Below are 18371 nucleotides of genomic sequence, written 5' to 3'. Positions count from 1 at the left end.
ATAATAATAATAATAATAATAATAATAATAATAATAATAATAATAATAATAATAATAATCTTTTTTAAAAATCAAATCAAAGGGAACCCCCCCCCCACACACACACGCCTGTTCAAACTGATCATTATGGATCATATTAAGTAACTTTGTTTTCTCTTAGACTTGATGCATTTCATTGCCCATGATATTAATACTGTCAATGATTTGTAACTGTTCTGTGTTACAGTGCTGAGTCTAATAGCCAGATTTGGTGAGTACTCATAGATTTTCAAATAAACCCCACCTCAGGTCACTTGATAATTTATCAAAGACAAACCATATTGAAACAGCAATGATAGTTCATTGAAATGTATAATTGATAACAGAATGTCAGTATTCACAATCAGACTGTAGAACAGCATTATCATGTATTGAGTTTGACTGCGTTTGTGGACTGTAATATTATTCTGTGAGACTCAAGGCATGTCCTACAGTAGGGGGCGATACAGAGGTCACAAACAGAAGCAGATCTTTACTGTTCTAAACTAATGAAGCCACTGCCTTAATCAGAACACTATAAACATGCCGTGAGTATTTAAACCCATGTACTAACACAGTGAATGCTGTTTGTACAGGGAGCCCAAAGCCTGTACTGACTCTGCAGCCTAACTGGCCCCTGTTCTTCACTGGAGAGACCGTCACTCTCAGTTGTTTGGGATGGCCTGATATTCGAACTGGATTCACATGGAGTAAATTTGAATTAAACAGTTGGACACTGAAGCACACATCCCATGAAAACACCTACACCATCTCATCTGTTACTGTAGCTCACGGTGGTGCATACAGGTGTGCTGATTCCTCCTCCCACAGTGATGATGTCAGATTGACTGTGTCAAGTGAGTCAAAACTAAACATCAGATGAACATATTGTGAGAACCCTAATGTTTTACAAACACATATTTTTTCTTGATTTGGCTCTGTACTCCACAATTTCAGATTTGTAATCACACAATTCACATGTGGTTAAAGTGCACATCCTCAGATTTTATTTAAGGCCATATTTTTATGTATTTTGGTTTCACCGTGTAGAAATTACAACACATTTATTTAATCTGCTCCAGAGCACATTGTTTCCTAGCTCTTTGTCATAACCACAGTCAGAGTATGATTGTCACATTGTAGTCATGGCTACAGTACACTATAAAATAAGTGAAATGTGTTCCACTGAATCCCAGGTTAAAGTCAGTTTGCACTGTGTGTTTGATGAGGCCATTATTATGAGGACAGGGGAGAGACTCGAGTCCGTTCTCTCTGTTTCAGACAAACCCCAGCCTGTCTTGACTGCCCCTCCGCACAGGCAGTTATATGCAGGAGAATCTGTAAGTCTCTCTTGTGAGGTTACAGGGACCTCTGCTGGCTGGAAATATTACTGGTACAAAGGAACTGGACCACATGACATTGCCCATATTGCCAGAACAGCTAAAGGCTTGTACACCCTCAGTGCTGCTGCTCTTACACACACAGGGGAGTACAGCTGCAGAGCTGGGAGGGGAGACCCAGTCTGGTACACAGAGTATAGCTGTCCTGCCTACATACAGGTAATAGGTGAGTGCTGACTGGTATTGAGTAAGTTGCCCCATCTACATACAGGTAACAGATGAGTGCTGAATGGTATAGAATACAATTACACAGTCCACGTTCATATACCAGGTGACTGCTGACTGGTATTCTTCAGTGTGTAAAACTTGCAAGGACCCATACGGAACTGAGTATTACTGCAAAAACTGCATTATTTCTGTTAATTCTGGGACCCTGTTTATTATCTGCCAGCATCAGTGCTTTTTCACTGTTGATTCTTGAGTATCTTTTCTAAATACCATTCAAAATAGAATAACAACTGTTCTGGTTCTTTGTCGGTTAGGACGGTTTGTTTTCTCCATAATCATAAATACACTAACATTAAAATGGAACTGTGACCCACAGCACCACCGAAGGCCACTCTGACTGTACAGCCAAAATGGCGCCCACTCTACCCTGGAGATACAGTCACCCTGATGTGTTGGGTGGACCCATATGGCAACTGGACATATTTCTGGTATAAAAACCAGCCCCAGACCGCTATATTCTTCACAAAGGAGTACGCGGTGACCATCACTGGAGCTGCTGGGTCTGACCGGGGCCCGTACTGGTGTGAGGGGAGGCTGGAGGGGAGAAATGTGACATCACAACCCAGCGACTCTATCACTCTGACTGTAGGTGAGTCTGAGGTAGGCCTTCAATAAAGACATGGCATGTCATCATTAATATATGTACAGTCCATTACATTACATTTAATTTGCTTCTAAGATGCTTTCATCCATAGTGACTTACTATAGAGGAGAAACCCAATTGCATTGACCTGTGAGAAATAAGGCCAGACCTGGCTAACTGGGTGCTGAAGTTTCTCCTGGTCCTGCCACTGCTATCTGTGGTTCTGAATTCTCCTGCCGTGGAAAAGGATAGTTGGATTTTTTGCTGCAGAGATGAGGTCCAGAGTGACAGCCGGCGGGGCAGTACCTCCGCATTGCCATGTTTCCATGTAGTGCAGTCCACAACCTGGGCAGAGAAGTCAGACAAGATGAAGTCAAGGTTATGTTCACCTTCTCCAGTGTCCTCTCCAGCATTGTCCCCAGCAGGTCTGTGTTCACCCAGTCTCACAGTGTACGCTCAGGATCTGCCTTCTCCGTGTTCAGTCCCCAGAATCTGTGGCCGTGTCACCATCTGGGTGGCCATTGGGTCTCTCAGCAGCCCAGGCTGCCTGTTACAACAGCTCAAACTCTGAGCAATTCTGCCTGAAAATGAAGGACACTGGCAGGTCATGTACCGCCCCTGCGGTGATGTTCCAGTTCCTGTGCTGATAGTGGATGAGCAGGGTTACTGCAGTTGACATGATGCTTGTCTCCATGAATGCAGGTCATAAGCAGGTTTGGGCTCATTTCAGCAGTGCCCAGGGGAACACGGTGGGGCTTCACCAGGGCCAGGGCACTCCCATAGTCATGGAGGACACAGACATTCTGCATTGTCACTGAGGAGTGGGCAGTGGGGCTGGGGTTTCCAGGCTGTGGCTGGAATTTGGGAAGCTGGATCATGATTAAAGGACATGGGGACATCCTTAGAGCTTTTCCATGGGCTAGGCAGTGAAGGTCCTGACCATGATGGGCAGAGGGGTACAGGTGGTCCTGGCGCTATCCAGAGGTACAACGGCGGGCCCTTCTGGGCTGCCATCTTCTCCGGGTGTGCAGTCTGAAGAGGTGGTTCTTCAGTCTGCATTGGGAATTATGTCTTGGTTCAGCTGTTCTGACAACTTTGGAAAGTTTGTTCCACCACTGTGGGGATTTGTAGCTTGAAGAAGCAAACGTGCAAGGAGGAGAGACCCAATCGCCTCGCTGGTCAGGGTGTAGTGTTTGGAGGAGCTGCAGCATTAGCTGCTTTTTTAGGATAGTATCAATATGAGGTGCAATACAGTACCATGTGATCAAAACAGCATGCTTTCTGCTGCTTACCAGGGAACACTGTGCTGTAGGAGATGCCGTCTTTCGGATGAGACGTTAAACCGAGGTCCTGACTCACTGTGGTCATTAAAGATCCCATGACACTATTTGCAAAGAGTAGGGGGTTCCCCGGTGTCCTGGCTAAAATCCCAGATCTGGCTCTCACAAAAACTTGCCACCTAATCATCCCCTGATTTAATTGGCTAAAAAATGTTCTCTCCCTCCAGTGGAGCTGCTCAGTGGCCAACAATAGAGGACTGTGGTTGTACTGGGCAGCTCCCAGGTGTGAATGCGTATGAGTGTGAAGCAGGGCGTTCCTGCAAAAGAGAATCCATGCTCAGTGAACCTACCCTGGGTAAATTAAGGTTAAATAAATGAATAAAAATCGATCAGATTGTATAGGTGCACAGTTAGAAATGATTCCTCCTGTGTGGGTAAGAGCTCATTGTGCCCGAGGCAAATTGGATGGCTCATTTGGTTAAGGCAGCACACAGTGTTGCATGGATGAGCCTCGGCAGCTCCATAAGGCCATGCACAATTGCCAGCTGCATTGCCTAGGGAATGGGAGGGTTTTTTAGTGGGACAGGATTCACATTTACTGCTGTCTAGTGACCCCTGCTGGTTGATCGGATGCCTGCAGATTGCAGTCAAAGCCGCCTATGTATGTGGTCGCTGTTGGAGATAATTAACTATTCCCAACTGGGGTGGGAATTGAACATACTCAGCACCACAATGGGCACCAAATTTATGAATAAAATAAAAGAGATCATGGTCGTCTCTTCTCTGTGTCTCTCCACAGGTAGACTGGTATTCGGTCTGGGAGCTGCTCCTCTGCTGCTGGCCTCCATTATACTGTGTGTGAAATGGTGCAGGAAACCAGGTGATGTCATTTTACAGGGGAACACATCTAAAAACAGCTTGTGTTTCAGATTTCAGGCTGTAACACTGTTCATTCTCACTCCCAGTTCTCTCCCTCTGTTGTGTTTATACATGTTTGTTGATGTGCAGGGTCGTCTGATGAAGCAGCTGTCAAATACATTGAAGAGAATGTGGAGGTTGACTTTTAAAACCTTCACACAGAAGCTGAATCAGTGTGCTCATGTGAAATGAAGAACGTTTGAGAGCTCAGGATTATTTTTCAATGTGATGTTTCTCAGCTTGCAGGAGGGGAAATCCTGATTGGGGGTACAGTCATGGGGACACTCAGTGAGTTTTGGGAATGGAAACAGAAAGCAGTCGTGCCTTTAAGGTGCAGGATTTGTGTAATATAATCTGAGGTTCTGATTCACCAGAGCTGCACATGTGATCGTTGTCTAAGTTTGTCAGCTTTGATTGCTGTATGTTTGTTTCAGGTCAGAGTGTTGAACTTTATATATGATGCAAAAAACTCGCCACAGGCTTACATACAGCCTAAACAGCTGAGACTCTGCAACATGTTCAACATGCATTTTATGTGTCTGCTTGTATTAGTATTAACCATAATAACCATATGCATGGTGTCCACTACAGTGGACAGGGCTATTAAAGTCTATTTTTGCCAAGTCAAAAACATTCCTAATATCCAAACTGCTTGATTCCTTGGACCTTTCCATAAATATTGATATACTCCATATTGTTACATTTGATTGCCTTTTCCAGTTTTGACACATTGAAGGTCAAAATGGTGGGTGGAGGTGGGAAACGGAACAGGAATGGTGAGCTGAATGTAGAGGGAGAAGCTGAGGGCCCTAAACCATGAGACACCATGTGAACGACAAACAACCTAAACTGTTTACAACACATATCCCTTAATATTTTCAGACAAATTAATAAATAAATGAATATACAATAGAAGTAAAAGGGAATTCAGTCTTTAAGATTTATTTAAAAATATCTCATTGATGTAAAGCAGTTAAAAATCATGATATTGTTTAAGAAGGCAAAGAAATACAGTATGAGTATGCTGGAAAAATATATTTCATTTTTAAAAAATATTGTCAATTAAAAGCTGCATAATTCTACAAGATATAGATGTAGATCCAAATATCTAAAAATATTTCGTATAAAAGGGTTATTAAAGGTTTTTTGTTAATAAAAATAAATGGCAACAGATTTTTCAATGCAGAAGGAAAAAATGTTCTGGTCTATTGAACCAGTTTGGGTAGAAATGAAAGCAGTATGATGCACTGCGTCAGAGAGAGCCAACATGGACAGCTGTGACCTACACACGATGAACACAGCAGCCAAAACTGAAAGGTTTTGATGATAACACAAAGAAATCTAAAGCAAAGACTTACACACTTACTAAAGCTCTTTGTTCTAATTTTACATTCCATTTTATATTTAATGACTCGGTTTCGTTTGAGTTGTCATTACATCATCATCTGAGTCAGCAAAATAATTGATTCACTGTGTTAATAAATGCAAGCTGTTATAGCCAATCTATACAAGTACCAGCACTTACAATGTTCTGATTTATGAACAAGCAAAGGAACCTACTGTCAATAATTTCAGGTCACTTACTAATTGATGAATGGCTGACCTACAAGGACAGCGGTTCTCAACCTCGGTCCTGGGGGCACACTGTGTATGCTGGTTTTCGTTCCAACCACAATTGCAATCTCAGAATTTTAACAAGCTGTTCATTTTTCTTAATTATGTGTTTTTCATGTTAAGAGGAATTATTTACCCGAATAAGCCACATTATGTCAGAAATTGCTATGCATGGCATGAAGAATAAAATCCCATTGTGTTATTGTGTTGCTTTTTAAGTGATTGCAAACAATCACTTAAAAAGAGGAAACATTTTTAACAGATCAAATTAAAGAGGGGAATTAATAGGCTCTTAATTAGGTTGCTGAACACATGTGTTTAAGTGTATAATATTTCCCTTAAACTAATTAGCACAATACAGATTTGACTCATCATTTTCTTTGTTTTTGAATTCTTCATTATCTATCAAATGATTAGATTTAGTGGCCAGGTGTCCACACTTTCCCCAATTAGGAACCTGTTGATTTGCCTCAGTCTTTATTTTGATTAGTTAAAAAGTTTTTTTAACCTCTTTATGTAATTGTCTACAATATAGCACAGTGTGAATATGGGACTTTTATTCTTTATGGCATGCATAGGTATTTCTGACACAAGGTGGCTTAAGTGGGCAAATAAACCCTCTGACACGACAGGCACCTAATTAAGGTAAAATAATAGCTTGTTACAATTCTGGGATTGCAATTGTGGTTGGAATGAAAACCAGCATACACAGGCCCCCAGGACCGAGGTTGAGAACCACTGTACTAAGATGTGGTTTTATCACATTAAAATATTTTCCTTATGACACTTTGTAGGGTCATGCTTGTACGCTCTGCTACCCAAATGTGTGAGTGGACACTTCCTCAGGCAGAACTGCCAATCTCAAATTGCTCCTCCTCTTTCAAGAGGCTCCTCCCCCACATCATCATAGTCCATCCCACTGGGAGCTGGAGGGCTTTCAGGGGCCAGAACGCTCTCCCCTACAGGGACGGATCAGGAGACAGATAGACACAGTCAGGGAAAGGCTCATTTTCAGAAAATCACTGCTAGGATCTTGTAATTCTATATTGAATGTAAAAGTTTCATTCATGTCCACAAAACAATTTTCAACTACAAGAACTATTGTATGTAATCAATTTCAGTAAGCACAAGTTTTATTCTTCTAAAAAGACAAATGGAGTTTTTTCCTCCAAATCCCTACTGGCTGTTTAACACAAACAACTAAGTGTAATATATAATAATGAATGCAAATAGATGTAATCATGAGGATAAAATACTGAATCACTATATACCAACCAAAACATTCACCTGCCATACTGTCTGGATGCTTATCTGCAGTGATGACATCATCATAGTTCTCTGATGTGTCTTCCATCAGCAGATCCCCTGAAAGGAAAGAGACTTCTGGGGACTTATGGCTTCATCAGAAGGCTAACACAGCAAAACAGCAGAGCCCTTCAGAGCAGAACTGAATAACACTTTAGCTAGCTGTGTTTGCACACTGCAGTCACGGCTGACTGACGATTTGGGGACACATTTCACAGTCTAACTGACCCCATATTTAAACCTTGGTATACGGGTAATGGGGAATCCGCATCACTGTGTCCCACAGGAACTGAACTGGCCCGGCGGAAAAAGAGAGACAGAACACAGAGGAGCACAGCTCCACCTGGTGGAAGATGTATCTAAGACCACGTTTACACCAACGGTCTTGATGCCTAGTTATGATTTTTTGCCTATGACCTATTTTGTTGACCACCTGTTTACATCTACTTTTAAAAGTGACCTATATCCAGTACCTGTCCTCACATGGTTTACACTTGAAATAACCCACATGCATATAGAAGGGTTTGGTGAACAACCACGCCACCACGGCCATATCACTATCTTCAGGCCATAGCAAAACAATTATCAGGTGTTCTATCAGGAAATCAAACCTGCAACCTGGAGGTTACAAGCCCAGTTTCCTAACTATCATACTGCACTGCTGTCCTGTTTGTGGATCATGTTACATAGCTTATCGAAACTCTGAGGACCACTCTGAGGAGCAGTCAGGAGTCCCACCCCTCCCAAAATCACACTGGAACCACAGCATCACCACCGACACCAACAGAGCTCCACAGAGCTCCGCCCCAATACCTGAGAGGGAGTGTCCCTCACCGTCCCCCACATCTTCATACCCAGAGGGCAGATCCTCAGATAGGCGACTCCCTGTGAACAGGAGAGAGGGTGTGTACTGAACCCGCCCACACCACACATGCTCTAAGGAGGTCTTCCACAGTGTGTTTAAGACTTTACTGTGAAGCATGAGCAGGACAGATCAGATTCACTCACCCCGCCAGGAGGCGCTGTCGGTTTCCCTTTCAGCCAGTTTGTACTCGATCTCCTCGTAGACGACTTCGTGCAGAGGGGCGTGGTCCCGTTGAGACAGGGCTGTGTGAGCAGAGACAGAGAATCACAGAGTCAAAGTCTCCTGCATATCTCTCTCTGCATGTGAGCAGCAGAGGTACAGCACACAGCTACTGTCACACACCAGCCACCTGACAGAGACCAAGGCCCTGTTGGACCGCTGATCTGAGATCAGTCTAACCTTTTATCACATAAGGGATAACTTATCTGGGCAGACTGCAGGAATGTGATCGACCAGAGGCGCTGGTGCACAAAGAGACATGGTGAGCATGCCAACTGAATCCCTCCCTCTCTTGACAACACTACAGCCAATCACACAGTGCCCTGAAGTCTCCTTGCTTTCAGGGGACCAGGTGATGGAGGAATCACACACTCCAGAGCCCACTAACACACACTGGTGCAGGGTCACACTGGGCGAGCCTCCCATCAGCCCCTATTCAAAACTGCCTGGTTCTCCAACTAAGCTGATTACTGAAGTGGCTTCGTCAGTCACAGCCAGCGTGTGATGGTGGTTTGTCCAGCGTCCATCCGTCCCCTACCTCTCCTCAGCCCTCTGTTCTGGAGTAGCAGAATACCCAGCACCACCAGAAGCAGGAACAACAGCGCCCCTACCACCAGGAAGGCCACTGTTGGGATAGACCGGCTGGGTGGAGCCTCTAATGGGGGCACTGACTGTTTGGTCGTAACTGAAAATGAGGAAGTAAAAGGGTTGGGCATCAGCAGACAACATGGTGTACTGATACTCAACTTACAATGACCACTTAGATGGGTTTCCAACAGCTAACTGCCACTGTACATATATAGCCAGTCACCTTGCTACCTATAAAAGCAAAGCACTTATCTGCATTAAACAAGTCATTCCACAAGATTTCCAATGTAATAAGGCAAAAAGGTGGTCCAAGAGCAAGTTTACAGTTAAGCTTCCAGCTAGTAAACATGAGCTAAGTTAGCTAAGCCTGTGCTAGCAGTAAGAGAATGTGGGTGTTCTCTGTTATCTGTACAAAAACATTGGCTATTTAAATTTAATAAGCTACTAGCTTGACATCAGTATTCAGTCAGCTTAGCTAGTCACACCATGTTTAAAGTTAGATTGAAACCTAGAGGATTACATTCTCTTTTAATGCATCTGAAATAAATGCATTACATTCTCTTTTAATGCTATGTATTACATTTTCTTTTAATGCTGAAATCAATACTATTGCTAACTGGCAACAAAAACTGCAAGAAGCAGCTGAGTGTTAACCAATCAGCACGGTCACTGACATACTGAGTGTTACTTTGCAACCTACCCAGGCTAACAATCGCCACCTACCTACAGCATATCTGTAGAGGAATTGCAATACAAAGAATTCATGGAAAAGCTAGTCTAAGCTGAAATTTGTGAGATTTGTGCCTTTCACTGCATGAATAACTACTGGGGCAGCTTTACCTGGCTGTGTTGTTGGTTTGACAGTTAACCCAGGATTACCTAAAACAATGAAATAAATAATTGTTATCATTATTGGGCATGAGAAAGGTTTTGTGTTTGTGTGATTGACAGGGCTCAGAGCTCAGCCTCAGGTTTATTTCCCAAACTCTCCCCTACAACATCCACAAATTAAGAAATGTATTATTTATTCATTCAATTGTTCCACTTCCCGTTCCTGCGAACTGTTATTGGCTGTGACCCTGATGGGGTCACATCCTCTGTGCTCGTTGCGTAAAATTTTATGGACGCACTTCTGTAAGCTGTCCTAGATAATATCTTCTGATAAATGTAAATGCAGTTCCAATGTATCATTATTTCTACTTGCATTAATAATGAATGCCTAAATAATATCATCAAAGAGGTGTAATGCAGGGTGGATCTTTAAGCTGCTCCTGGGGTTAAGGGTGTGTGTTTCTGTCAGGGCTCCAGTGATTAAACTTCACAGAAGCTGGCAGTCAGCCTGAGGTGACCTGGAGACACAGACTCACCTGTGCAGGTGACCCCAGCCTGGTTCTGGTGTGGGCAGCGGCTGTGCTGGTGCACAGAGTGTGGGCAGTCCCACAGGTGCAGCTCACTGCCCCTGCAGTTCACTTCAGCCAGCCAGAAGGCACCATTCCCCAGCCCAAAAGTAGCATTACCATGGGCCTCCTTTGCTAACCCACAGCCCAGCTGTCTGCACACCACCTGGACGTCCATCATATCCCAGGAGTCTCCACACACCATCCACCAGGACCCCCCGTGGAACACCTCCAGCCTCCCAGAGCACTCGCCTTTACCCCCCATCAGCCGGAGGGGCCAGTGATCTAGAGCAGGAGACACAGATGAACTGAGCAGCCTCATTACGTTTAACATCTCCTCATTACGTTTAACACCTCCGCTAATAGTATGGGTGATCTCATTACGTTTAAAATCCCCTATAGATACATCTCCGCTAACAACAGTTAGCTAGGTAGCTACTGCTGGCTAAGTAGGCTATGTCAGCAAAATGTTATTTGCGGTACTTCATTGTGGGACGTAACTGCAGCTATGGCTGTTTTCAATAAGTGCGCTAAGTAGCAAGCTAACTAGCTTGTTAACTAGATAAACATAAATCGTTGTTATTAGCAAACTTCAGACTGATGTCATGATTGTTTACCCTTTTATAGCATCATATGATACTCAAGTGTTGCAAGCAAGTCCGTAGGGAGCATCCGTTATACTACAATCGTACTACCGAGTTTCTAACCTCATTTCTGTTCATTTTGGAAGTAATTTGGAAGTAGTAGTAGCTAGCTACCATAACACGGAATGGAGAGTGCACACTTCACTGTAGGATTTTCAATCAAGGCATTGCAAATAAATAGTATGTCATTAAATAAATTATATGAAATCGCTTCTGTACTACTGTGCTGAAGTGGAAGTAAAATAGAAAGGTTCAAGTGTCATAGTTGAGAACTGTGCTTAGCACTAGCTTCTGTTTAGATAGTCATTGAACTGAGAGTGAATTCATACCAATCGAGAGTTGGCTGTGTGGGAAAGACATTCACTGACTGGAGCTGTTAACCTCCCTGTTTAAGGGTGCACATAATTTAAAGAGGAAGGTTGATCTAGTAGTATCTAGGCGGGAGAAAAGAAATACTGTCTCTCCGAGCTGTTATGCTGCATTGTTGTGAGCACCAACATTTTTTCAGGAGCTGTAAATGTATAATTCAATTTACAGCTGAAGAGGGAGGACTAGAACGAGAATACTATATTTGCAACTGAGTGTTTTATTAATGGTCAAGCATGAGAAAAAACCTCAAATGACTGGAAAACTTGAAAGTTAGATTCATTTTGATGTACTGACTCAAATGTGCTGATTCTTCATAAAGAATCAAACTTCCCAACAATACGATCCCATCCTGAACTGTATACATGCTGTTAGTCAGGCTAATGTGGATGATAGCCAAAACATGTCTTAAAATCTGGACTAGACTCTGTAAAAAAAAATATATATATATATTTTTTAACTATTTGGTGATTTTTTTAGTAAACGGAGCCACTCAGATTGTCTCAAAAATCCACAAATGAATGTGAAGCAGCTACATTTATTTGTTGATCAGCTAAATTTTTTTATTTTTATTAATTTGAGACAAAAATACCCCCATACTAATCTCATTACATTTAATATGTACAGACACATCTCCTTAACATTACTGCTGACCTCTCACAATGCTTTTTGCCCTGTGGAGAATATTAATCATATTTAAAGTTTTTTTACAAAAACCTGTACAAAAGTGAATTTATTATAGTGATTTACACATGCAACATATGCAATGTGTAATTGTATATATTCAATTTTGTTCACTTTGAGATTTCATTCTGGTATCTTTGCAGATATCTTGGGTGTTATAAGACACTCTCAAGAAGACTCCCGAATGACAGTCACAGTATTTTTAACTACCAGTAACCCTGTCAAAGACCCAGTCACTGCACAGGAACTTGACCTTTCCCAAACCAGAGTAGATGTGTGGCTGTGGATACAGCCTGCTAATCACATGTTGGCAGACCTCAGGATACCCCACAAAAAAAAAAAAAAAAAAAAAAAAACGTACTTGTGCAAGCTCTCTGATTTGTAGCAGAGGAGCATGACAAGTTGCTCCTTGGAACTTCGTCGTCCTCTTTCCCTTTGATGTGGAAAAATATATATAAATCAATTATACACAAAACATGAATGAATAAACAGAGAGAGAGAGACAGGTTCATGTCATATCAAAAGCAAACTACTGAAAGCTTCAGAAACATATCATTCATGAGGTTACATTAAAACTGAAGAAAATTCACAATAGCCTTTAGTTTTACCAAAATAATGTTAGAAACACTAATAATCTGACTTACTTATTGGTTACAGTTTATGGTACAATGACTTCATTAATTAAATCTTATCTTCTTCACCGTATACATAAATGAGCCAGTTCTGCTTGAAGATTTAATTCTACCGTTCCTAACAGGAGTAAGAAAGTCAACAGTAGAGACAGGTTTATTCTTTTGTTCCCAATGGGAGTAATACTGTGTCCGCATAGAGACAGGGTTACCTGTGCAGTCGAGCCAAGCCGTGGCTTTTTGCCCGCATGTATTCTGACCCCAAGGGCTTGATGGGCACTGCCACAGAGTGGAGTCATGTAGGCGACATTTTAAACGATCCAGCCAGTTTGGAACTGATTCCAGTCGTGGCCATGCAGAAGAAACAAATCCACTCTTCCCACAGTTCAGCTCCTGACATATGAGAGTGGCTGTGTCTGTAGTCATTCGATTGAAGCACACGTTGCCCCAGGTGCCATTGTAGAAAACTTCCAAATTCCCAGAACAGCCTTTGGTCAATCTAATCTCCTTGAATTCTGCAAGAACAATGTTAGAAATCCCTTAGTTTCTTTAAAATAAACATAAAAAATAAACATGACCGTAAAATCACTTGCCAGAAATTACAGAGGATACAAATGTAAAATTATCAAATGCAGGTATAAATCAGGATGAAAAGCTGTATATTCCGTTAGTCACTTCTCTCCTGGGATGGATCGAATCACTTTACCAATATTTTGTTGAAACATTTGAATTTCTTGACCAATTGGGTATCATGTATTCACCCCAAACTAATAACAGTGTAAAAGCAAAAATGTTAGATGCTCCATTGAGTTCCAAACCTGAACACACGACTCCCACGTCCTCCTTGTGTCCACAGTCAGTTTGTCCCCATCCGGCTGTGGGACAGTCCCACAGGGATGTCTCGTTCCCAACACAGCCCACCTCATCCAGCCAGATGAGTCCATCTCCTGGTCCAAAGAAGGAGGGTAGCGGGGCACTGAGGGCTGTCCCACACTGGAGCTGCCTGCACACCACCTGAGCATCATTCAGGTCCCAGGAGTCATCACAAACTGTCCCCCAGGAGCCCCTGTGGAACACCTCCAACCGTCCTGCACAGTCCCCCCCTCCCCCCACTAGCCTGAGAGACCTGTGATCTGAGAGAGAGAGAGAGAGAGAGAGAGAGAGAGAGAGATAGAGGTTTGTTAGAACTTATCTGAACTTAAGAGTTGTAACAGAAACTCTTTGCCAGTTTTAAGTACTTACCCTCATTCGTCATACTTAAAACAAATCCTTCACATTGAGTGTACAATATTCACCATGTCAAACAAGCAGCTAGAGACTGCAGAGAAGCTTCATTAGTAACCTGTACTCACTGGAACAGACGATGGACACCTGTTCCTTGGAGCTGCAGGAGAGTTTGTGTGGAGCGCTGCAGTTCCCCAGGTGAGCCTCTCTCCCGGAGCACTGAAACCCAATCAGACACTCCCCACTGTCCCCCGTCCCAGACGGAGAGGAACTGTAGACCTGCACTGCAGAGCCACAGCCCAGCTGCCTGCAGGCCACCAAGGCCTCGCTGAAGCTCCAGGACCCCCCCACTCTGATCCAGGTCTGCTGGTAGTACACCTCCACCTGGCCCTCACATGCACTCTCTCCAGCCAGCCGCACCGTCCCGTCCAGAGCTGAGAGGGCAGAGCCTGAGGATCCCAAATGTATGAGGGTTAGGGTTAGACTCCTCTGTTAAATTCAAGTGTATTAGGGTTAGGGTTAGACTCCTCTGTTAAACCCAAGATTATTAGGGTTAGGGTTAGACTCCTCTGTTAAATCCAAGTGTGTTACTCACACGCATTTGCACAGGATTACAGGATTTAAGTTTAATAGAAACACAGGATACTCTACACGTGGATTTAAAATTTTTTTTTGCACTTTTATTTTTAGTTTTTGCATAAGACTGCCCATGCCCTTCTCACACATTCTCACAGTCTCTCTTTCTTTCTCTCTCTGCTTTCTCACTCTCTCCAATTCAAATGTTTTATTGACATTACATGTTTAAAAATACATATTGCCAAAGCATAGTGATAAGAAAAATCAATCAAAATAAGAATATAAAAAACAAGCAGCAACAAAAATAACAGCATAAATGACATAAACATAACATTTATAAACTATTAAATTGACTACTAAATACTATTACTACATTACACCATACTCTTACTATATTATACTATGCTCTATAATTAAATTTATTATTATATTCTCAATAAAATATTATGGTTAAATGTTTACTCACTGTCCCTCAGCCTGTGACAGGCAAAAACATATTTAGCTCCTAATAGGACTCACAGCTTTAGTTCATTTGTAAGGAAGGGAAATTTATTTTGGAATTTTTACATCTTGTTAAAATATATTTTTCTTATTTGTGAATATATTTCACAATACATCAAGAAGTGCATCTCTGTCTCTACCTCTCCTGTCTTGCAGTGACCACATATGTTCTTCTTTAGCCGCGTTTCCACCAAAAGTACCCGGAACTTTTAGTCCCAGGAACTACTTTTCAAGGAACTAAAAGGTTCCTTCAGCCCATTGTTGTCTGCGTTTCCACCGCGGTCTAACGTCCCGCGAAGATTAGGCAAATTAGCCCGTTGACGTATGAAAAAGCGACGTTGTCGTCGGTCCATCTGTCCTATGATTTCTTCTGTAACCCCATACTACCACCGAAGTAGCCTACATTATTTTCTAATATCCAGGACAGCCCGGAGGGGTTTATTCCACTTATATACAACTGGTTACCAACAATGACTATATATGATTACTTTTGTATTTATTGATTTTTATCGATTTAATCACCTGGAATTGAAATATTCTTCTGCAGCCGTTTGGGCATATTTTACCGTTGTCAAGCAAAACTGTCGTTGGTAGTTGAACTTGGACCATTGTTATGCAGCAAATAGGATATAACAGGCCAATAGTTAGATTGTAACTGTTTTATATATCCTCTCAAACACATTCATTATGTTTTTATGCGAACATTCACTTTCATGTCTTGACATCCGAGGCGACAGAATGCATTCACATTTCCAATATAATTGGCAACAGCAGAAAACATGCACACGTTGTAAACAATTTGCTGTTTGATTACTTTCTCATCGTCAATTCCATATAGGCTAATCGCAAAATGACAAGAATAGAACGAAAACTCGGACTTGCGTGAAAATTTAAATTAGCAGTGGTACAGCCACTGTTTGCTTTCCTTCAAAGTTACTGCTAGCCGAGCAGCGAAGTGTGCCCTCCAGATGCGAACCATGCACCATAAATTAGTCCATAGTCTTCCTGGTCTTTTTGTGGAATTGAAGAATGGCAGAGTAAAATTACGGCAGTATGAAAAAGCTAAAGGGACGATTACTAGAATGAACTTGTTATTTTACCCTGACAAAAAGTGCGGAAGGTGATTTCCAGTTTGCTTTTTCCTGTATCACCAATGTGAATTACGCAGAACTACCGCATACCTCACATAACTGTATCAAACGTTTTGAGTCAATTACAATGGGCTAACAAAGAAAATCCGGAAGAAAATATTCAGCAACCGAATTAATCCGTTTGAATGTTTTGGTACGTAATATGCTGTCCCAGCATGAATGCTTAGCATTTTATAAAACAAATACTAAAGCAAGAAAAGAACAGAAGAGCACACATTATAATTCCAAGACGTTGGCAGGCTATAACCAAAACTAGGCTACTGCGCCGCATAACATACAAGTTTGATTTGAAATTATTATGAAAATAAATCGGTTTGCGGCTGCAGATTTTTAAACATGGCGGTTCAAATAAAACACTGCAAGTAGTAGACCAATCAGAAATTTTCAGTGCTTGCGCCCCACCCCAAAGGTTCCGGTACTTTTGGAAAGTACTACCCCCCGAGCAGGGACGTTTTTGGGGGTAAAATAAAGACCATGTTTCAGATGGTCAGAGTTAGGTTTTAGCTGGTCTCTCTCTCTCTCTCTCTCTCTCTCTCTCTCTCTCTCTCTCTCTCTCTCTCTCTCTCTCTCTCTGACAGTGAGGATTTCTTGGTTTAACAGCCAATGTCTTTATAAGTAAAATGAAACCTAGAAGTGCTTATTGACATTTCAACAGCACATTGCTGGATGATGCAAATTTTTTTTTTTTGGAAGCGATGGAGATCTCAGAAAGCCCAGTCAAGTCTGGTCAAGAGCTCACTGAGTCTACTGACATCCAGAGAAGGGTCATACAATTTTATACTGAACTTTATGCTTGTGAATATAAGGAAGTGGATGAGGTGGCAAAACAGTTCTATGAGGGTCTACCGCAGGTGTCTGTGGAGGCTAATGGGGTGCCGGAGTGACCACTGGCTCTGACAGAGCTCTTTAAAGCACTACAATGTACAATGTGGCGGTGCTCCTAGTATAGATAGCCTGTCTGTTGATTTTTTCAAGGCCCTCTAGGGGTGTTGGGTGCTGATCTCCTGGCAGTGTTAAATCCCAGTCTGGCTGGTGGGCTGCTGCCAGTGAGCTGCAGGCGGGCAGTCCTCATTCTACTTCCAAAGAAGGGTGACTTGCAGGACATGAGGAAATGGAGACCAGTGTCTTTACTGTGCACAGATTGTACATATTTTTCCAAGGTGCTGGATAACAGGCCAAGGAAGATGTTGGAGCACACAAATTAGTCCTATTGAGTCCCTGGCAGATCCATAATGGATAATATATTCTTAATTTGTGATGTCATTGATATCGCTGGGCTATTAGGTTTAGATACTGGTCTTATTTCCATTGACCAGGAGAAGGTTTTCGACCGGGTTGAACACCAATATCTGTGGCAGACTTTTGAGGTATTTGATTTCAGCCCTGGCTTTGCAACCATGATCAAAGCACTTTATGGGGGCATTGAGAGTAGATTTGAGGTAAATAGGGGGTTAAGTTTTAAAGTTCTCAGAGCTATCAGACAGGGTTCTCTTTCTCTGGGATGCTGTACTGTTTGGCTATTGAACCCTCATGTCAGGTAAGGAATAGGCTGCAGGGTCTGAAAGTGGCACCTGGGCTAGATAGGGTTTTTTTGTATCAGCATACACAGACGATGTGCTGATCATGACCAATAATCAGAGGGATCTAGACATACTGAGTCTTATTGTGAGGCAATTTGTGGGGCTGTCCTCAGCAAGGGTGAACTGGGCAAAAAGCCCAGATATGCTTTCAAGTACCTAGAGGTGTACCTGGCGGAAGACATGTCATGCAGAATAACTGAGAGGGTGTCCTGGAGGCTGTCCAGGGTTGCTTAAACAGGTGGAACTGGCTAGTTCCATGCTTCTCATATAGAGGACGGGCCCTCATTGTAAATAACCTGGTAGCTTCAGCACTTTGGCATAGACTAGCATGTCTAAAGCCACCTGCTGGCCTGTCAGCCAAGATTTGTCTCTCTCGTGAACCCCACAGTAAGCAGAGGCTGCCCTTTCTGTGGTGTCAGAGAGACAATTTTAACTGTTTTAAAGATTGCGTTAGGCTCTTTGTTGGTGGCCACACTTGGGGAAGTCTTCATAGCTCTGCAATTTATTTTTGGTACGCACAGCCCCAAGAAAAGAAGAAAAGTGGGCTGCATTGTTAATTTCTTGCAGGGACAGGCTAAGATGGCCGTGTGCCCTCAGCAGG

The 18371-nt window shown here is 42.5% G+C and overlaps 2 protein-coding genes across 2 annotated transcripts in view; both read left to right on the top strand.

Moving 5' to 3' along the window:
* LOC118219848 (hemicentin-1-like) overlaps positions 1–18371 on the top strand; it is a 508226-nt gene that overhangs the window by 316761 nt on the left and 173094 nt on the right. The gene's annotated exons all lie outside the window — the stretch shown is intronic.
* LOC118219862 (high affinity immunoglobulin gamma Fc receptor I-like) overlaps positions 1–18371 on the top strand; it is a 221744-nt gene that overhangs the window by 92293 nt on the left and 111080 nt on the right. Inside the window, exons 3-6 of the mRNA XM_035403353.1 lie at positions 615–875; positions 1300–1584; positions 1963–2235; positions 4309–4389. Of these exons, the coding sequence (XP_035259244.1) occupies positions 615–875; positions 1300–1584; positions 1963–2235; positions 4309–4389 (900 nt within the window). The remainder of the gene's footprint in view (positions 1–614; positions 876–1299; positions 1585–1962; positions 2236–4308; positions 4390–18371) is intronic.

The sequence above is a fragment of the Anguilla anguilla genome, chromosome 2 (assembly GCF_013347855.1).
Source record: "Anguilla anguilla isolate fAngAng1 chromosome 2, fAngAng1.pri, whole genome shotgun sequence".
Lineage (NCBI taxonomy): Eukaryota > Metazoa > Chordata > Actinopteri > Anguilliformes > Anguillidae > Anguilla > Anguilla anguilla.
The sequence above is the reverse complement of the archived record's forward strand: the minus strand, read 5'-3'. Positions and strand labels throughout refer to the sequence as shown.